Below are 22,196 nucleotides of genomic sequence, written 5' to 3' on the forward strand. Positions count from 1 at the left end.
TCAAAACCAGAAACCATTACAGTTACTTGAGGATTGTTAATGTGATATCTTTATAAATCAGACACAGCAGAACGAGGAAGAAAGTATTTTCTTCTAAAATTTAATTATAGTTAGTCACTAATTGGGGTGTCGGGCGATTAAAATTTTTAATGGTAATTAATCGCATGACTTCAGTAGTTAACTCACGATTAATCGCAAATTTTATATCTGTTCTAATAAAATGTACAACATTTTTTTCCCACAATTTTCATACTCTTGTTACCATAAAAGTGAAAAAATGTTAAACGAATAGAAATATGGCTGCATCTTTAGTCATTGATACAGTAATTTTATAATAATTTATAAAATTGAGTTAAAATTAAAAACATGTACTGTACTGTAAAAAACGAGTTGTGATATAGATTTGTGTTGGTCGTTTTTCTGCCACTAGATGGCATAATTGCAGTTGTAAGATGTTGGTAACAGCTCAGTGCATTTTATTCTTTTCATATTAAGAGCTATCTAATCTTTAACATGAAGTGACAAATTCTGCACATTTTTAAAATTGTAAAATACAACTTGACCCCAGTCTCCACAAATGTCATTAATTTAGTCGTAAATATTATATTTGCATCTTTGCATATTTATAAAAACTCTAGAGTATATTAACGAATTTATTGCTTTGTGAGCTGTGTCACGGGCCGCTGAAAAATGAATGGTGGGCCGCAAATGGCCCACGGACCATATTTTGGAAACCGATTTGTACGTGATGGTGAAAACTCACGACAAAATCTGGTAGATATCCTCTGATCGTCCTTTACGCAGCCCTAGCAGCCAGGCACCAGGATTGGCTTTCAGTTGGAAATACCCCTGTTGTCGTCAAAACAGCACAAATAGTGAAGATCACATAGTTGCCAAGGGTATTTATTATTATTATTATTTTTAAACTGACCAGGTTAGCCATGACGATGGTGTCATACATGATAGAGTCTCGACTCATGCCAAGGGTAAACTGCAGTCCACGGGGAGGCTGGCCGGTCGACAGGTCGAAACAGTGTCCCTCAAGCAAGAGATGTTCGAGCTCATACTCTGCCGTCACCGTCCCACTAATCTGGAATGACATCACCGTTTGATTAGTACGCAAACAAAAATTATCAATTAAAGGTGGCCCAAATTAAAGTCAAAGAGGGTCCGTGGCATACCTCCTGAAGGTGGATGTTATCCAAATCATGGGGGGTGCGGAGAGCCTGCACCATCCAGCCCTCTGGTGTGATCATATTAAGGGTGAGAAGTGGAGATTCGGGAAGATCCGTGAAGTGGGCCACCGGACCGGCAGACATCGTGTCGTTGGCCAGGAAGGTGACATCAGACTCCAACACAAAAGAGTAAAAGCTGCAGATAGATATGAAATGTCGGAATGGCGGTATACACTTTTGAACCACTAAAAATGATGACATGTGGAATTGTCCACTTTCTAAGACATATTCAAAGTGAGACTACTACTGCAGAATATGGTAATTTGGTAAGCCATACAGATATACGGGCGGAAACACTTTCAATCATTAACTACAGCCTAATTTTTATGCTGATATGATTTTTTAATATGAGCTCCCGGACAGACTGGAAAACATAGTAATGATGACACAATATTTCTAAAAATATACAATGCTACCAGCCAGAATAGTCTTATTACACATATTAGCATGGCATCTTAGAACAGCAAAGTATTGTAGTCCTCAAAACGTTTCTTCCTGTAATGTAGTTTTAATGTAAGTAAAATATAACAAAGTACAGACATGCTGGCATGATGCTTGAAAAACTCTTAAATGAACACAAAAGTCATATTGGAAATTGAGGCCTTATTCGCTACCTGGAAATTGTGATGGTGTCACCAATAAAAATCCTTTCAACACAGTATTGTAAAAATCCCTTCGACTCACATTCATAGTGCTCTAAAAGTTACGAGACCGTGTCTTTTTGTTGTTGATTTGTTGGGCTGTTTTTCGTACCACGGCAGTGCAATTTGCTCAGAGATGCAATACCAGGCCCAGAGCAATAAGGCGGCGATATTAAGCAGATTGCATCAGTTTAATCTTGTGGAGTGGAGGAGTGAGGCAGATATGCTCGGTGAACAGTCCGAGGACACTCAAACAAGCCTAACGGGAGCGCCTAATTACAACTGGAGCGCCGAGCCTACCTCTTGAGGGGCATCTCCGACAACTTGGCCCTGCAGTTGGTGAACAAGCGCAGCCGTAAGTTGACCACTTGACTGAGCACCTGCGGGAGGCCGCAGAGGAAAAGAGACTGTTAAAATTAAGAAGCAAAAGCAGAAACAAACAGGCTTCCATGTGCTGGAGAGCAGACGGTGGAAGAAAAACAAGCTTTATTACGCTCCCGAAAGGATTATTCAATTTACATTACACATTTATTTATTTTTGTACTTTTTCCCCTTTTAAACTAAAATGCAGAGTGTACCAGGCCTTTAATGTATGTAAGGTGTTTACTGTATTTGTTTTTAAGGTTTCAGGGGGGTTAGTTCACTGAGGCTAAATTCAAATCTTGTTAGCAGTTTAAAAATTATAAACTCACCCTTTAAGACATTTAAACGGCTTAAAAGCTTCAAGACAAAAACAAAACAAAAAAGTAATATTAGTTTATGTAGCCGTAATTATCTCGGTTGAGAAAGGTCATACAAGGACAATAAAGAACTCTCTTGCATACCAAAACAGCAGCACCTATGAGGAAATGCATGTTTTATTTCACCTCAGAATCACTTCTAACAGCAACTGGCAGCTGTACAGCAGCCAGCCACTCAGCCCAATTTCTAGTCCATGGCGTATATTGGGCTTTTTTTGGTCTGTGGATATCGATCGATCCGACCTTCCAGTCCCCAAGCCAAACACTTCCAATGAAGCCCTTTCAGATTGAGCTACTGCTATTCCAAATATAATAAATACACAATTTAATAGAAGAAAAAGCAACAAAGGGTCAGTGGTTTTGTGCACGGGGCTGCCTCTATCACAACCACAAATCAATACAATGTGCCGCCATCATGATTTCTTCTGCACAATGCAGTGCTAGGCTGAGAGCACACAGCTAACAATGTCTGGTGACGGTAGCTGATTCACTCGCTGGCTGAACATAGTGAGTCATATTTTCATATTAAGCAGGCCATCTGTGGTGGATTTCCACAAAATAAGCCCACTGGTCCCTGAGAAAGGCTGACACACACATGCAAGCTCTATTTGACTTAATATGTGGTTAAGTGAGGTGTGAAACGGTAAACCCTGAACTGACTTATGTTTCCACTGGAAGTTGTGTAGGCAGGATAGCGATAGCTTTGTTAGCTACGTATATACTGTATAAGAGTCATATTGAACCCGGCCAACACTGTCCCAATGAAGCAACTTTCGATTTCTCTACTCTAATAATTTTTGTTGTTGCAGATAAATATATAATAATTAGGGGTGTCAAAATGAGTGTTAATTGTAAGTTAATGAAAAGTTATTTTATCGCCCCTTACTTGGAAAGCCTATACTGGGGGAATTCTAGTCACAACACAGCAGACACGTCCACGTCAAAATTGCATTCAATAATGCATATATTTGTGGAGACTGGGGTCAAGTTATATTTTACAATTTTTAAAATGTGCAGAATTTCACAAGTTACTTCATGATAAAGATTAGATAGCTCTTAATATGAAAAGAAAAACTGCATTGAGCTGTCACCAGCATCTTACAAATGCAATTATGCCATCTAGTGGCAGAAAAATTACCTAAATACAAATAAATATCACATTTGTTTTTTACAGTACAGTACATATTTTTAATTTTAACTCAATTTTAGGAATTACTATGAAACTACTGTATCAATGACTAAAAGATGCAGCCATATTTATAGTAGTTTAACATTCCCCCCCACTTTTATGTTAAGAGTATACAAACTTTTAACTTTTACATTTTATTGTACATTTAGAACAGATATAAACTTTGCGATTAATCGTGAGTTAACTATTGAAGTAATGCGATTAATTACAATAAAAAATTATAATTGCCTGACACCGCGAATAATAATACTTCGATATTAAGCAATTATGATTTTCTCTACTCCAATCGATATAATATACAGCGGTGGCTGTGAAAACAGATCTCTGTTTCGGGTGCTGAATCTGTCTATCAGGGTTTGTGGTGTGTTTTTTATGAAATCCTAGTAAATCTGTTGTTTATTGCTCCTGGGGAAAAAAGTGATATACATGGTTTTCATTGGACAGCGATGATAACTTACAATCAGCAGGGGGGACATCTTCTGCGCTGCCCTAGTAAGCGGGTCAACGATGGCCACCACATCATAGAACACCTCGTTTTCACGAGCAGAGAGCTGCAGCACGCTGTGAGGGGGGATCGAAAGGTTAGCTAAATCAACCCGAATAAAGAAAATTGAAAAGACAATATTATGTCGCACTTTTATTTCAAAGAGTGATAGGACACTTGCCCACCTGTGGTTTTCTTTGAGAAAGGTCACATCCTTTCGGACCTCTCCCATGGGGGCCGCAGCCAACAGGGCATCAACTTTCATGACCAGGTCGCTGGAACTGAGACAAAAATAAGGAGTTGGATGTTTTGATGTCACGCTAAAATGACTAAAAGGCATAAAGTTTATGGGATTTTGAAGCATCCATCATGAACAGTAGTCACAGGGCAAATAAGATGGGGGGAAAAAAACATACTGCTTTGGCTTCATCCCCATCAGTTTAACTTGGGCTTTGACTTTCTCGGCAGAGCTGCTCCGAGTAATCTTGTTCAGCAATTGGAAATCCTCTGCAGTGAATTCCTCCTGCTCATCGAGTGGCCCGAGGATCTGACATACACGACAGACGAGAAGAATGTCGCAACACAGCATTGGGAAAAAAAAAATCTCTTGTGTCAGTTATCAGGATAATAAAAAAGGAAAAAATACACTGCTGGTTCTAAGTCTGTGCCACCAATTTAAAACATTCACAAAAAGAACAGCATAAAGGTAAAAATAATAATAATAATAATAATAATAATAATCGCTCTCAGTGAACCCACAATTTAAGTTAATTATGCATCTTCTGCTGGGAGACCATTTAAAGGGGAAGTCAACCCCCCAAATATTTTTGACAATATGTTCTATGCAGCCCCACTAGTCTAAATACGGTATTTTGGTTAATATTGCATTAGTGGAATATGAGTTAAGCAGCAAAATTCATCAATGTCCACTTGCTGTCGAGTGAAAATGACATCACAGTTTCTCAGGTCTCAGGTAACAACCAACCACCGCTCAGCTTCATAAAACAGTTGAGCTGTGATTGGATCATTGCCTGAGCGGCAAAATGGCCGCCCCCTGAGATGGATAAAAAATGGCTGGATTTTGCTTCATAACTCATATTCCACAAATGTAATATTCATCAGAATGTCATGTTTAGACTAGTGAAGTCGCATATAACATATAAGCAAAGATACTGTACATTATTTGTTGTAAATAAATAAGAACAGTCAAACCCATTAGGTGCTATTGTATAATGTCCGTAGCATACCTGATGATCTTTCACAAAAAACAAATGAGAAGTGGCACAGTGGCTGGGAATCGCACTAGTCAGTCTCGGGATATCAAACCAATAGAAAACCTGTGGAGGGAGCTGAAGCTTTTGAGTTTTCAAGCGACAGCCAAGAAACTTGAAGGATTTAGTTACACAAAAGGTGTGGGCCAAAATCCCTCCTGAGCTGTGTGTAAACCTGGTGACCAACTACAAGAAACGTCGCATCGCTGCGCTTGCCAGCACGGATTTCTCCACCAAGTACTCTATTATGTTTTGGATCAAATACTTACTAGATTCGGCAAACTACGCATACACATTCATAAAATCTACATGACGTACACGGTCACCCTTTGCGGAATTTGCAGAACGTTTTTTGTCAGTGCGTTTAATAAATGACACACATAACAACATGAATAAAAGAAAGAGTTGTTTTTGTGTCAATATGCAGGCCACAATCTCTTCCTCATCCAGCCGTGCCTCGGAAGGCTGAGTCGAGGACAACTGGACTTGAAATGTGTTATTTACTACTTGCCTTGGGGGTGTTAAATGTAATGTGAATGTAACACAATGTTTTCCCCACTTAAGTCATGGTGTTCTGTGTGTTTTGCTCCAGTCAATTTTAAGATAAGAGGCCTTGCTGCCTCTCACAGCAGCGAAAGCATGATTTGAATTGTGCCTATCATTAATTGTCATGGCAACTACTCACAAGAAAAAACAAACAAATGCAGTTCCTGACACCTATTTCTTTGCGTTTACTAATAAGGAATGAATGGATTCAAAGCACTCACCCTGCCATTGCTGATGACTCCTCTCTGTCCGGCACTCAGTTTTAGGACATCCCGGCAGAAGAGCTGCTGACTGCGAATAAAATCTACTTCTAGGGTGTTGAACTTCTTCTCAAAGGCATCTGTGTCCATGCCCTAAGAGCAGAAAAAAAACATTTGCTTGTATTGAGGTTGTACCGTACAATCCAATAGAGTAGCTCAAGGACTTTTTCCCTATTACAGCATGTCCAAAACAATATCGGAGCAATTTACAGGGTTGGGGAATGATAAATGAATGACAAGGAGGCCAACATTACATGTTTTTTTTTCTTTTATTATTCACAATAGCCTTGATGCCTTGCATCGATGCAGTTGTCAGATATTTCAAGCACACAGACCGAGCTGTCAGCTCGGGCATGCGCGTGTGTATGTGTGAAAGTGAGATTAATCCATTTCTAATTAATAAAAACCAACTTTTAATTAAATCTCTGCCATTTTTTGTGCGTAACAAATTAGACGTGGGAGTGAAAGGGGTGTGTGGAGTCAGGTTATTAGTTTCTGCAACGTTCCTCTTCTCAGGAGAACAGGTAAATACCAATAATGTCAGCACAATCCAGTCAGCAAGACTGTCTGGCAGCCAATAATAAACTCATATCCCCTGACTCCGAGTCTCAACTCACACATCCTCTCATTCCTTACATTGCTATTTCCAGCCCACTCACCAGCTCACCCACATCTTAAACTAGGTATAACTGAAGGGATGTTTGTTATAGTCGCCCCTGAATGTAAACTGTGCTAGACGTTCAAACCCTGCTGTCACATGATTTCGTATGGCCGGCGCCCGCACACAACGGTGGCTTGAGTGCTTGGACCAGGCATCTTGTATCCGTCACATATGACCGAAAAGGGAATTAAAAGCCTAATGAAATAATGCATTCTGCTGCTCATCTATTCCTGGACACAAGGATATCCTCCACCGTGCGCCGACCCCCGTGACAGATCAAGTGGAACTGACAGTGAGTGGGCTGCCCGCCTTGACATCCACAGGCTGTGGAGCATCACACGCACTTCTAAACGTATTCTAAGAGCTGATGTTCAGAAGGGGAATGAGAAGATGGGCTCATCAATCACCATTTAGCCAGACAGGACACTTAAATCAAGAAAGTGGTGTTGGGACAAATCTCCGCGAGTGGCCGCATTGGACCTTTATTATCCTCCCTTTTGCTGTTATGCTTGTCGGTTATGCCTAAAATGCTATCATTTATTTCACTGATACAGTCGCCCTACGCTCAAGTCACAAATACACACGTTTTACTGACACTGACTGATTGCTTGTTCCACCTGTGAAAAAAATCTATTTCCTGAGGTGCTTCCCTGTGTGCCAGGGAATTACATTTTTCACTCGGAAATCGTTTTAGCTTCAGGAACATCTCCAATTTCCCTCCTATTATCATGCAGCAGAACGAATACATAAAACAAGACAATATAACAACAATAATACGGCAAATACTTTCATAAGAGTTTTTGACAACATTCTGGGCTCTAGATTAAATTGCGAGGAAATGGGAATTGAAATCTAATTTAACAATATGATGATATCAAAATAACGACAGCATCACACGAGTGCCCACAAGAATTTTGTAGGAAATCATACATGTTAAGCGCTATGGCAGTTTTGGCATTGCTGTTTGTGAAAATTGAACTTATGAGTGTGAAATTAGTTACTGACCGGTATTTATGTAGTTATTTTTACTAATTAGCTTACTGTGTATATTGGTTTCTGTGCGTTTATCTAAATATTTGAAAAAGAGGCTTCATAATGATACAGAAAGTCAGCAACAAAATGGCAACATTTTTGTCTGACTCGTAATTGTCAATATGTTCTTATCATAGAATCGTAGCAGGCAGCTGCTAAATCGCAGGTTAAGTTAAACTGCTTCCACTAAGTGATTCAGTTCATTATGATATGGAGCACTCATATTAATACAGGGGCCACTTAAATCCAAATATGATCTTAAGTGGGCCTAATCTAAAAATGACAGGTCAAAATATTTCCTTTTTTTGGGTGGGGGGTCCTGTTTTTTGGTGCAAATAATTACCTGGTACCAATTACCCTACAAAATTAATTTTGTAGAGAATTCTGAAATTTCTTTACAACAGCCAATTTTCACAATGTAATTAAAGTGGTTATCAATGCGCCCTGCAACAACCATTAATTTTAGCAAAAGACTGCAGTTTATGTTCTGTCCTCACGGGCAAGATTGGACCCCCTGATGGGCTGGTTCCGTCCCGCAGTTAAACGGTCACAATACATTGGTGCTAAATTGTACCATTTCTCCGTACCCTATTTAGTAGGAAAGCTGGTTGTAAGGATACATGTTTGATTGAGGATGGAGCTAGACTCACTGCTGTCTATTGATTAGTCAACTGAGAATTGTCCACAATTACTTTGGGTGTATTATTTAAACAAATTATGTAGACCATCTATGAGGGAGAATTAAAAGTTGTGTTTTTCTTGTTTATACTGTAGATATTGTCAGCACACTTTACTGATATGTGCTATATTTATTTTCTTTGTTCATTTAGTTGGTAAATTAAAACACTGTCCGGCTGATATTGAATGATACCACAAGACCATATTCATGAATGTTTGAACTGTACTATGGTGAAGTAAATCAAACCATACCAATTAGTGTACATAAGCCGCGCTTCAATCTGTAGAAATGTGCAGTGCTGTAATTCAGAGCGGCGAGCGTCTGCACTGAAAGAATTGGCACTGCAGTCTGTGTTTTATAAAAGCGGGTAAGTGCCGAGGACAGTGATGCAGTCTGCCACAGTCAGTCACAGTCAAGTGGGAATGTGTGAGGAAACAATCACCAGCAGAGAAGCTGCCACTCAAACTCCTTCAGCTTGCATTGGAGGGGGGAAGCAAAGTTGTTAAAAAGTTTGTTGGTACATCAGGTCTATCAATGAGTCTCAACCGTGACTTACCGTATCTGTCATGAAGTGAGACGCAGATCCTTTGAATAACCGTGATGACACCTCACTGCTAAATGGGTACATTTTCTCAAATAGACTACATTTCTGTGCTAAACACTCAGCCTCTCTCTGTAAAAGATGTTGGGTAAAATATAGTCACTCTGTTCTAAAACCTTAGCTCAAGCTGTTTGGTCTTTAACAGAGGACAGTGCTTTTGAATTTACTAATCAGGGCTTAAGTGGCAAAACATAAAAATATCACGACATGAGCAACTTTGGTGATAGGCCAAATTGTCAAAACATACCAAAGACAAGCAAATACAGTGATCCTACTTGTGGTTTGCTGTTGAATGAATCTGTATTTGCATTTTCTTCTGTGGAGCCTCCCCTTAGCTATTTGCTGGAAAGCTTAATTGCATATATATTTTTTAGGGCTCATTCTGTAACATTAAGAATCCAGAAGATGCCCCAGCTAATGAGAAAGTAGTAATTGGTGTCAAGGAAGTATGTTATTATAACAGTTAAATGATCATGTAAATATGTCAAATTCAAGTCTTTTGCATTTGCACTATTCACATTCTTGCTGCATTTGTTTCAGTTTTTGGGGTCTCGTGAAAAGTGATAATTTTTGGAGGTACAAGGAATCCACCCGACACAGGTGAATTATGCAAGATGGTTTTAATGTATTGCGGGTGTGGTTAATAAATGTTCTATGAAGGTGACTTAATGCAAGAAGAAGCTTTGAAATTACAACCTGTAAGTATTGTGTTTGACTACTGTAGGGCTAAGTGACTTTAATTCAACAGACATATGAAATAAAAGCAAATGCTCGCTAACTGCATGCTCAAATGAATCCTTTACCTGCAGCAGCAAGTCCTTCATTTTGCTCCCCTGCTGGAGGAGCTGGTGACTTTGCTCCCTTGCAAGTTTTTGCACAAACTCAGCTGCAGCTTTATTCTTTTGGGTGAGGAATGAAGCCCAGATAGCCCGGTACACGGCCGTGTTATCTTCACTGGGCCTTCCGCCGGGATTAGCCATCATCCCCACACGCACTCCGGGGCTGGCTCTCTGCTTGTACGTGCACACACACACATACACAGAGAGACACACACATACAGAAGTGATGTAACGCACACATCTATCACACGTTTATTTTGAGCGTGGGTGGTGTAATTGAAGAAGCACACAAGTAAGTGTTGATTGGTTTAAATATTTTGTTCCTGACATACCGGAAATCCCTAGCGACTATAACATATAATTGAACTACAATCAGTTATGAGAACAAAATGTTCCTTTTTTTTTCTTTTACAATAAAGGCCGCGCCAGAGTCAACTGCTTAATTAAAAGTCAAAATCAACCATCCCCATATAACTTACTTTGATTCCATTGAACATTACACTATGATAAAAATGTGTAATTTACACAAATTACCACATTTTCTATCAAGGTGTGTCTTAAAACTGGAAATGCACTTTACAGAGCTGATGTTACTCACGTACCAAATGTTTAAGTGCAGCGAGCAACAATTTTCTTCCTGAGGCTTTCTCGAAATCTCCGACAATCCACATGGTCACAGTGCTCATCCCGTCCTCATCTGAGGGAGAAGAGAAACATCTCAACTACGACAATTGTAGACATTTAACCTAAAGACTAGCGAGAGAATAGCTGCAGATTGTTTTGTTTGAATTGTAGATTTGCTTAGTGTTACATTTGTGTTGAACTACTCTTAGAGGTGTCTTAAATCTTAATAATCATTTTAATATACTCATGGTCACATAAGAAATATGTAACAAAGGATTAAAAAAATGTTAAATTATAGAATACACTGTATGTTGGTGAAAACGTGGATAAAAAGCCTTCTCACCATTGTTAGTCAAGTATTTCATTCTCTTAGCCATCACAGCAGTCTTGTCTCTGGAGTCCAGGAATGAAAACATGGTTGTGTCCTCCCAGTCACTTAGAACTGTGCAAAATAAATAAATACAAATAATTTAAAAACAATTTTTTAATGAAAGCATATTTTTTCCACTTTTTGAGTAGGTGAGGTCACCCGGAGACGAAGTGAAGTCCAGGTACTTCCGGCCTGTACTTAGAATGAGTGGATTCATTCTGGGTACCACATTGGCTTGCTCCATTAGGTAATCCATCACATCTGTTCCTTCAGTCAAATGACCCTGCAAACAGTAGTTGACTTATTACAACATACCGTGAAGTATTTAAACACAACAATGTGATATAGTTCAGAAACTAACTTTCCTGATTTTTTTTAACACATCATGGTTTGTTTCATTTTTGTTACCTGCCTTGAGTTGAATAGATTTATTTTATTTTGTTTATTTTGTTATTCTGAACTGTGTGAAGGCAACTCACAAATTCGGAGCTCCATTGACTAAGTAACTGCTGTTTTTCTACAATGACTATTGATAATACAATGGGTCTCCATTTATGATGGTTGTCACAGACTTTTAAAATAGTATTTTTGATTTTACTGTTGATTTTATGTTTATGTTCATGAAGTGTGTTTCAGACTTTTATGACAATAATTAAGTCGTATTACTACTGCCTTATCATAGGCTAATGATACAAATTCTAATTACATCACCAAGGTAGGAACAGACCTCGTAAACCGAACTGCCCTTATAACACTACATCAGTATTTTGATTGATTTTTTTTAAATGTATATAGACATCCTTTGGGAGGCTGACCATACAGTGGAGTCATACCATGAAAACAGCTTTCTGGAAGGCAGTAGTGGAGTCCATTATGTGCTGCAGAATGACGCTCTCCAGCTCATCCGGTTCCATCTCATCTGGGCTCAGGGGGACGCCGTTAAATAACGCCAGCGGGAGGGCACCCAGGCCACTCTTTTTGTAAAAAAGGGCGCCATCCTGGGGCACATTAAATGATTGCAATACTTATTTTTCACTACTAATTCCTGACTATAAAGGCAAATAAGAAGACACCATTTATGTCCTTACCTTCCTTCTGTCATCATATTCTGATTCCGCACCGAGGATCCTTTCAGCATTAGCTTTGGGGAATTTGCTCTTCAGGAAAGCAGTGATTGTGTCAACCGTCAATGTGTCCCCTTCATTGACTCTGTTGTACAACTGCATTTGAGTGACAGGTCAGATGAGATTTAACTGTATACTCACATCCCCAACTCCGTCAACAATTTCCCAGAATTTGACAGAGCTGCTAGCATAGGAAGGCCCACTAACTCTTGCAGTACAAACATGACAAAAACAACACAATTATAAGGGCTGTAAGGAAACAACTGAGTATAAGGTGAGAAAAGTACTTCAGTTATTCAGTAAAAACTGCAAAGGGAACAACAGAGATTTATATTTGCGATATACTTACTGAGGCCATGGATATCAGGGCCTGGGATAAATCATACTCGTCTGCGATGTAATTCAGGAGTCGGTAAAAGCCAACCCCAGCATCCGAGAAGCCATCAATCTCATCTTCGGCGTTGACAACAAACACATATCCAATTCTGGCCAAAGTGAGCAAAACAAGTATTCAATTTGCAGATGAAATGAGAAACAGTGCCTTGGTGAGGATTATAAATGCCTAAAGTGGAGCATAAAACAGCAACAGATGCACTGACCTCAAGGGGATCTTGTGTTTGTAGAAGAGGCCAGCGAGTTTCACCAACTCAACACTTTTCTCCTCTTCTGGATCGAGGAATAGAACCTACAAAAGTCCCAGAGAGCGTAGGAAATGATGCGTGTCAATTCCTAAATTGACAAATATTTATCTCTTTACTTAATATAATTGTTATTTTGTTTTTGTTGTTTATCATCATTGTAAATGCAAAACTACTGATACAGCTTGTTTTTGGTCTCATTCCATATGGAGCAGATGTACCTAATGTTGTGGCCAGTTAGTATAAAAAAATATAGCATAGCAGGCTTCTTGAAATATGTCTCTTGTTTAGGACCCAAACTTGCTAAAATACATCACGGCTTGCCAAAGCATTGATGATAAAGAACTCAAAAGATGTGATTATCTATGGAAACGAGACTTCAAAAGCTCTTTTCCAAAGATATGATGATCAATGAAATTTACGTCTGACAATCAAAAAGGATTATGCAACATAAGTAGCTAATATAACCAACATTGTGACCTCACCAGGTTGAAGAAATTACGTCTGATTTGTCGGATGACTCCTGGAAAAGTGGTTCTTAGCAGATCCTGGACACGTGCTGGCCAGCTGCTGTACATTGGGTCATTCTCAATATCATTCATCCACTGAGAATACAGAACAAAAAACAAAAACAAGAAAAACATCATTAACAACATTTTGCCTTGCTTGTTAACTAAGAAGTGCAACTGAAGAAAAACAAAGTGCAAGTGTTTTTCAGCATCTAGGACTCATATATAAAGAAATATAGTAAATATTACAGTCTACATCTTGTCCTCTCATATACAGTTCAAACAGTATAAGGTGAAAGCTCAAACACTGCATGTCATGAGGTCCAACAGTTCAGAAATCGAACTTTGGGAAAAATACACTTCTAAATGATAATGGGATCAAAGTAACCACATGCATGGCACCCACAAGACATCAGCCTATTGCACAAAAATTCACACTTTTTTTCTGATGCTACCATCGGAGGATGCCAGTAATGTCAAAGAGCAAAAGTTTCAACATTAGCATAGTACAGGAAACTACTGTACTGCTCAGTACAGAATATTTGTTACAAGTTTTACCATACAGTTCTTTTTACAATTGTAAAATTGATTAGCAAGCAGGATCCATGAAGTCGACTTGCCCTTGGCAAACTGCCCTTTACTCTTTCTTAAACCCAGAGCCCCCATCAAACAGCATCCGAAGGATGAGGAGTTTTTTATGTGGTTGGTTCAATTTGGATATGCTTTGCGCATCCCGCAATGAAAAACTTCCAAGAGTCTAATTTAAAATAATTTCTTGGCAGATGATTGATTCCCTATTGTTACCCGCTGTGTAGTCCAGGACTGATGAGTCACCACAACGCACCATTATAGCTGCATTTCTGATATTTAAGGCATAGCTGTCTGCCACACGGTTCACAGGCAATCTCAGCAGTGTGCCCTGGTGCTCTCCTTTTACACCCAGGTTGTGAAGACCTTCCAAGACCCTGGCCTCGCCTCTAAGGATCTCCAAAATGCTATCAAAAAAAGACGACAAGGAAGGCGTTTTAAATGGAATCAAACGTGTGATCATGTGGCAAAAGGAACACAAACGGAAGGGTTCCAGTAGGGGAGGATAAGCAGACCACTGGTCATCTCTGGTTGGAATCCTACCTGAAAGGGTTGTGAACATCCAGATCAATGTGCAGACCATTTATGAAGAGCTCCCCATCTCCAGGGTGAACACCAATGGTCTCACTCAGATGCTTAAAGAACAAACACATATAGTTGGATGATAGCCAGAATTTTTTCCCATATTTTATCTCAGAGAAAAAAAGCTACATAAAAGACTGAATGGAATCAAGGACAAAAGTCTGAAAATTGTTTTTGATGTCGCGGTAGTTATTTCAGATACAGATCAGAGACTCGTCATCCAACTTGTGAAGCACTATCAAACCAAAGTCTTTTTCTGCAATGTCATGTTTGGACACAGCTTACGATATCGCACCTTTTGGTTCTCCTCAATTTCTTTTCTCATCTCGCTCTTTACAGCCACTCTTGTCAGTGATCTGTGGGAACAGTAAAGCAGTACAGTAAAACATACGCTCACCATCAGCCTTTATCACACCCGCGGCCGGCAGTAAAATGACCGTTTTAATCTCTGAAAAACCTGCATGCCCTCCAGAGGGTAAATCTGTACACAAATCCACTGAAAACAAACAACTATAACTCATCACTTTTGCTGTTTTTGTTTTAACTAGAAGAGCAAACATGAGCAGCCATTTTATTGTGGAAATTACAGGGGTCACCCTAGACAGCAAATATGTTGACCTAATTATGGGGGAACTTTCAAAGTTTAACACAATCTTGTCAATCAAGTTATTTGAATTTTTTGTGCATTCCAAGCTACAACTTATGCTAACATATAAACGTTTATTTACTCTTCAGGTCATTTTGCGGTACGAGTCTTAACCGTCAAAATCAGTAGAAAGATACATTAACCACTGTTGCCCTATTGTGATGACATCACTTTTTTTTCCGAGCATAATGAGTCTAATTTTTTAGACATTTTTTTCTATAAAAAATATTGGTTGAATTTCAAATAGTTCCACGTTCGGGGGTGTTTCACTGTATTTAAACATCTTACGATGCTGGGAATATATACTGTATATACATATATATATATATATATATATATATATATATATATATATAAAAACATGTAAAATGATTAAGGTTCTGTACATGAAAAACTTGCGTTGTGAACTCAGTGATATATTTTCTAACCTTGCCTTGCTTGGAAAATTTTGACTGAGGTCTCGCATGAGCTTCAAGGCGTCAAACTTTGGCACGGACAGGACTCTGGCAGCCGCTTGGAAGCTTAAATCTTCGGGGATCAAATAATTAAATCTGAGTTATACAGTGCAGCTAATACATTTATTTTTTTAAGGAGACATCAGTAAAAACTGTAACTATGAACAACATTCATATAGAAATTAATGAATGGCCACTACTATGATGCTACCTTGCAGTTCCCACACTTTGAGAGGGGCCATGTCATTGGTACTCTCCAGTAGATGCTTGCGAAGCTCACCAAGTTGCTCCTGGAGTTCAGGATGAGATTTCCTAAAAAAAATGAAAAAAAGAAACATTAAAATATTGCAATGTTGGCAACATTACAATTAGCACAGTGTATGAGATCCCATACAATAGTTGCATAAACATTTTTTAAGCTTAAGTGGCACAGGTAGTGAGTCATTATTTGTATCCACGCCATTTTTTTTCTTCCAAATACAGGCACGCCCAATGTTCTACTTCTAAATGCATAGTTGTATAGTGCTGCTGTTTGAGTACCAGATGAAATACAGTATTTGTCAAATGACAAAAAAAAAAAAGAAGAAATATCAAGATCAAAATCAAAATGCTTCTTTGGTGTAGTGGTTGATTGTATTGGTTTCATCTAGTGTCCGTGTACCCAATAAAAAAGGCTGGTATGGTGTACATAAACGAATGTCGCTCCTTACCTCAATGTTCCCAAAAAGAATCCTTGAACTTCGTCATTATCCTCTTCCTCCGGCTTTATGATTGTCTTTGAATCTAGCAAGAAAAACAATGTGTCTTGTTGTTAAGGACAAAAAAAAAAGCTGAAACAAAAAATATTTGATAATTGCAGACCAACCTTTAACTTGGGTATCGTCCACTGCCTTATACTCGGTGCTTTTGATTGCCAACTCCACGCCGTAGCCAGATAAAAGCATCTTCTGTTGCTTTGTAGTCTGTTGAAATGATTATAGGTGATGATAATAATGGAGGTAGCGCTATTGCTTATGTGCCCGACATACAGAATAAATATTATGCAGACTTCTCTACTCATTTGTCTGTTGGACCAGTAAAGAGATAACAGCTAATAAAAATAATACCTAGTAGCAACTAGATGCATCAGTGGTAGATGAAGTTAATTACATTAATAAAACAAAGTGTAAGTTATTAAGTTAAGTGAATTAAATATGAAGTATATCTAATTTTCTTGGAGGTGTGACGGAGGAAATTCTAACTATTTGACAGCTCCTAGGAGATGGCAGCCAGTCCAAGTGTGCAGAGCCAAAGTGCAAACTCTACACTTTGGTGCAGGTTAACGACGCTCCAGTCCAATCAAGCAAACCATCACACTTGACTGACCAGATTTTCTGAGTAAGTCACAACACTTTCAAACCTTGCCTTAAAAAACTGTTGACCACATCTGAACTTGTTGTGACCTCTCGGATACATCTAAAGCATTAATTTTCTGTAATCTTTCAGTGAGGCAGCGCTCAAAAAGTATTTCTCCACCGGGAACACGAAAAATATATACATACAGGACAGTTACCTTGACACCAGTGCCAGATTCACAGCATTGCGCCATTAAAAGACCCACTGTACACCTCAACCCTTGCCTTTTATTCAGCATGGCTGAAAGAAATGTTCATTTTTTTGTTATTTTCTTTTTCCGTGGGGGCGGCTCAAGGCTGATACGGGTCACAACAAATGGCTAAATCAATGTAAACAGCTGAGAATGATTACGAGTGAGTTCACGGTCATGTTATTAACCTTACTTGTATAACAGAAAGAAAACGTGTTTTTTTTTCCCCCTAAAATGGTTCTGTCAAAGCTTGGTATGTGCTGGTCATAACAAAGAGAAACAAGGAGCAGGAAGAGGGCCTAATGTTTATTTCTTTTTTGACATTTTTATCCAAAGTTCACAAGCAGCAAATAACATTAATAAGTGAAGAGCTTTTGTACTCTCATATCCTCCATGTTCGGGCAACTTACCGCCACAAAATGACGCAGTACATATGTGAGAGCGCCCGCATCAGCCTTCTCTGTTAGCACGGTATGAAAGCTGGTGAACTTCTTGGTTCCGATCTCAGCATAGAGGATCACGACTGGGACGTCTGTTTTATTAGCTCCGGGATATATGTGATCATTCTTGTACAAATACGGATGGGGCCTGCAAGCGTTTGAAAAAGCACCACAGAAAATTACATTTCACTCTTCCAAGGGCAAACATGCACTCGGAGGGAGTGTCAAAGATTTCCAATATCAAATTAACTTGGGAAACTTTTGTGCCCTGGTCCGCTGTGTAGATCCACACGGGGTTGGCGGTGTCACTTGCATTTACCTGCCTGCAGCTGCCTTCAGAAGCTTCTTGATGTTTTTTGTACTGCAGCTATGTTGGCCGTGAATGGAGACAAAAGCTGGACAAGCCTCAGGTGGTGGCTCATCACTGGCTATCTGTGGAGTAACAGCTACAATTTGACACCAGACATGAACATAAATACAACACTAACACTGTTTCTATTGTCATTTTGGATTGCATTTGGATTGTAGCAGTATAAACATCTTACATATACATACAAATTTGTGTTTTAAATTAGGATGGGCATTTGACGAAAATTCCTTAGTTGACTATTGGAAAAATCATTCATCCGGAATTAACGCACCATCCCACATGCTTGTGGCTCATTTTGTCTTTGTTCCTTATTGAGTGAATATTATCCCACGCATTCATCCCAAGAATTTTGTAAATTGACTAAAAAGAGTAAGCAAGGCATATTCCACAATGCAAACTTTCACTCAGACAACATCGGCATAACACATCCTGTCAAAAGTCAGGGCTTCAAAATAAAAGCATGCAGTATAATAATTTCACCACATTTTTCTACGGCAACTCTGTGGCTTATTTAGCAGTTACACTTAAAAGACAGTTACAAAATGCAAACAATAAAGAAGCCACCAAGGAACCAAAGAAAGTGTGGTGAAACTGTGTTATTATATCATTCAGCTTTGATTTTGAAGGCCTGAGTTTTAAAAGGATGTGTTTTACCAATGCTGCCCAACGTGGTCGAGTGTTGCCGAGCAGACCGACATAGTTGTGATTGCCTTGAGTTTTTAATAAAAGTTTGCATTGTGGCATATACTTGCTGTCTGCCTGACTTATTTACACAATACGGCAGAAAATTCTGAGGTCCAGCCATTTGATGAAGAAGGCGAGAAACATGATGGAATCCAAGAAACGAGTCTCAGCAAACAATGAAAAAGGCTCCTATCTCCCACATCCTTGTCTTTCATACATCAACTTCACTAAAGACAGACAAAAGTGAGGTTAAATGTTCATTTATCTACTTCATTAGTAGTCTATATTTATTGTACACAGTTTTCTGTATGTAAAACTCAAGTTATTCTTTATAAAATATGTATTTGTAAATATATTTGGGTGTCTGAAACAGATTAATTGGATTTACATTATTTCCTATGGGAAATATTGCTTTGATTCTTGTACTACAGTACAGTATTCAGTTTTAGTCTGACGAAAACTGAGGTTACACTGTACTTGCCTCTAGCAAAAAATAGAATCTGGTTTATATGACATTAACGGTTGATCTCATTTCACATCTGTGTGACAGTTAATACTAATGAGATGCGTGACGTACATGAACAAAATCGGACCAGCGTCATGACCAAATTGTGGTTCAACTTCCATGTACCACAAAGTTGAGACTGAATCACCACGGCCTCAGCTGGTTGCTTCACATTTCTATTCAACTGCATTAATCAACAATCATCCCCATTTTCCACTTGTCCTCAACAGAACCGTGAAGCCTATCCAAGCTGAGTTTAATTCCCACCTATGGACAATTTAGTGTTAAATCAACCTAACATGTATGTTTTTTGGAATGTAGAAAAAAAACACAGTGAGGACATGCAAAGTTGCAAACTGCACACACAGGAAGATGAATTTTAAACAAATCCATTTTAATTGACTAATCAGTTCTTAAAAGCTTACCTGAGTGCATGGCGTATACAAAAAAGTTATACTACAGGCAGAATGAATTTCTACAACAAGCATACCTAAGTATGAAATGTTATTATAGACCAGGGGATGGTTTATCTAATGTTTTACATGATGTGTGGTGCACCAAAAAGCCTGCAAGCACTGAAAGTAATATTGCAGCATCATTCAAGATAATAATCGCTGAACAGTCCAATTTCAAGTCAAATATTTCACCCTGTGTTTTTTTAAATAATGACTCAGCAGTGCCAAAGCAATTGTAAGTAAAGAAGGCAGAGGGCCCAGGTCATGGGTATACTTATCTATGGCATGAATAATTCTGCAGTAATTTATTTGGCTCCCACTGCATAAAGTCATATTACCAAGCTGCCAGAGCGACATCATCAAAATGTTTTAGATTTCACGCAATTATAATTTTTGATCACACCGTACCTGCTGGAAGGCGTGAACAGCTGGTGAGTAGAAGCGCAGCGAGAGAGCAAATTTCAGCAAGTGCACTTGAAGATCCGTGAGGAACTGGTTGGCCTTTTTAATGATAAGGTTGTAGTATGAGCGGACAGACTCTGGGATGGATGAGAATGTGATAAATTGCAAGTGAAAAATCATGTAAATGGAGATAAATTATTCACACTTGATCACATACCTCCTTGCTTGTACACAGTGACCTCTTTCACGGTGTCAACAAATTGCCAGAATTTCTCATTGCCATCCTCTCCAATAAACTCACTGAACAGGAGGGGGAAAAAGATTGAATACATGCAATATCGTATTGTCTTTGAGAAACATATCAGAGTGAACCTAAGGACTATAGAGCAAAGGGTTCATCAATAAAATACAGTGAAACCTCTCAAGCCGAATTGGAATTTGACCATCATTTACTGAAAAAAATGTGCCTCTCGTGTTTTAACCATCATTATATCAGTATATTCTGGAATATAACGACAGTGTGCGTGCCTATATAGTGAATATACCTTGTCTCCAAAAGGAAAGGAGTCGCGTGCCACTTTGCTTTCAGACTTGCAATGACACCTTTGGATGCAGATGCCGTGTGGAGCGTGATGATCAGCAGCAGGGGCACCATAATAATATTCCTCATCTTCATGATCGTTTTAGTATAAAGTTGTATGAGCCTCACAGTCAAGCCGTCCAGTCCAGCACCCCTTCCACGTGTATCAATCGGTCAATCGGTCTGTGCCACGTAGTTACTGAAGTTACAGTTTCAGCTCAGCTGCATCTCAAACCCATTCGGTCATTTTAGTGAAAGTGCTGAAAAAATCACAACTGCTTTGCGAGCGAAACAGCATAAATAGACTCCAGCACGAACCAGGCAATTCATTTACGTTCGAGTTAGCAAAGTTTCATCTTTAACTACTTGAAATGACGTCAATATGATATCAAGAGTTACTGAACTTGCTATCTACAAACACGTGTCGATAAAGTTGGACGTTATATCCATTATCCGACTCATGGCTGTGTATCCACGTCCCTCGCCCTGTTATTGATCCTGACCGCTATGTACGAATACAATGACTTTCGGTGTTTATTTTGGGCATCTATTAGCAACCATGGACGACGTATGCTAGCAACCGGTAGAGCTGGCCAGATGGAGCTTGCCGGTTTGTGTCCCGTTTAATAATATTTAATAGGACATAATGAAATATCATTTGGAGTGATATGTGTTATTATTAAATTGCAAGCTGTTATATCAAACCCAATACTGCCAATAAAGAATAAAGTAGGTGTCGTTTCAACCCGTTAGTGGGCCAATTCAGACAGGCACAGCAACGGACAACTAAGGGGCCTTGAAGTGCAACTCAAACATTTTCCCACCAAAACGCTGCATAATCCTTAGGTAGGTTTCATCCATGGCTTTGTGATATGTGTTTATGTTGTTACTACAGTAGATACAATTGTGATGATCTAATTTGCCCTTTAGTAACAATCTATTTTGAGTATAAATAAATGAATACATCAATTCCCAGGCCAAACATAAAAGACAGACACAGACAAAAACGCTCCATCAATAACTACTGAGCAATGATGAAGCAAATGCTGTTTATCTAAAATCTGAAATCTCTCTCACACACGCACACTTACAAATCAAGTGCCCATAGAAATTGCATTTCATCATGAAATGTAGCAAGTCAAGCGACAGCATTTAATCACCAAGCATCTGAAATAAAACCACAGTGTTGCGTTGTGGTGCACTACGACATCATCAAACGCACACATTTTTGCAAATAGGCAGATAAAAGACAGAAAAGTCCCACTTTTAACGAGGCATTAGTCCAGAGCAATGCTGCAAATTCCCCAAAATGTAATTGAAATCAAACCAAAGTGTTTATATTTCCCTTCTCCCTTGTATTAATAATTTTACTGTAAATAACCATGATTCCCCCAAAACTGTAATATCATTTGAAACTCATCTTACAACCTTATCTTTAAAAACAAATAGCTAGGTTATGAT

At 38.9% G+C, this 22,196-nt stretch overlaps 1 protein-coding gene across 6 annotated transcripts in view; it reads right to left on the minus strand.

Annotated features, from left to right (window-relative positions):
- uggt2 (UDP-glucose glycoprotein glucosyltransferase 2) overlaps positions 1-21,302 on the minus strand; it is a 37,974-nt gene extending 16,672 nt beyond the window's left edge. For all 6 annotated transcript variants that reach the window (XR_015096620.1, XM_086090553.1, XM_086090557.1 and 3 more), the window contains exons 1-29: positions 20,701-21,302; positions 20,373-20,455; positions 20,162-20,292; positions 18,059-18,171; positions 17,710-17,887; positions 16,580-16,676; positions 16,425-16,497; positions 15,926-16,026; positions 15,688-15,787; positions 14,909-14,969; positions 14,575-14,666; positions 14,288-14,438; positions 13,420-13,539; positions 12,896-12,981; positions 12,646-12,781; positions 12,261-12,392; positions 12,006-12,170; positions 11,332-11,455; positions 11,146-11,244; positions 10,781-10,875; positions 10,143-10,349; positions 6,328-6,459; positions 4,706-4,836; positions 4,475-4,570; positions 4,264-4,366; positions 2,177-2,256; positions 1,182-1,371; positions 932-1,090; positions 764-849 (exon numbers count right to left, since the gene is read on the minus strand). Coding sequence is in view for 5 of the 6 variants with exons in the window: in XM_086090553.1 (XP_085946679.1) it covers positions 764-849; positions 932-1,090; positions 1,182-1,371; positions 2,177-2,256; positions 4,264-4,366; positions 4,475-4,570; positions 4,706-4,836; positions 6,328-6,459; positions 10,143-10,349; positions 10,781-10,875; positions 11,146-11,244; positions 11,332-11,455; positions 12,006-12,170; positions 12,261-12,392; positions 12,646-12,781; positions 12,896-12,981; positions 13,420-13,539; positions 14,288-14,438; positions 14,575-14,666; positions 14,909-14,969; positions 15,688-15,787; positions 15,926-16,026; positions 16,425-16,497; positions 16,580-16,676; positions 17,710-17,887; positions 18,059-18,171; positions 20,162-20,292; positions 20,373-20,455; positions 20,701-20,831 (3,452 nt within the window). In the remaining variant the exon portion in view is untranslated. The remainder of the gene's footprint in view (positions 1-763; positions 850-931; positions 1,091-1,181; positions 1,372-2,176; positions 2,257-4,263; positions 4,367-4,474; positions 4,571-4,705; positions 4,837-6,327; positions 6,460-10,142; positions 10,350-10,780; positions 10,876-11,145; positions 11,245-11,331; positions 11,456-12,005; positions 12,171-12,260; positions 12,393-12,645; positions 12,782-12,895; positions 12,982-13,419; positions 13,540-14,287; positions 14,439-14,574; positions 14,667-14,908; positions 14,970-15,687; positions 15,788-15,925; positions 16,027-16,424; positions 16,498-16,579; positions 16,677-17,709; positions 17,888-18,058; positions 18,172-20,161; positions 20,293-20,372; positions 20,456-20,700) is intronic.
- Between the last annotated feature and the right edge of the window lie 894 nt (positions 21,303-22,196).

The sequence above is a fragment of the Leptonotus elevatus genome, chromosome 12, assembly GCF_054856555.1.
Source record: "Leptonotus elevatus isolate MCC_2025b chromosome 12, RoL_Lele_1.0, whole genome shotgun sequence".
Taxonomy (NCBI): Eukaryota; Metazoa; Chordata; class Actinopteri; order Syngnathiformes; family Syngnathidae; genus Leptonotus; species Leptonotus elevatus.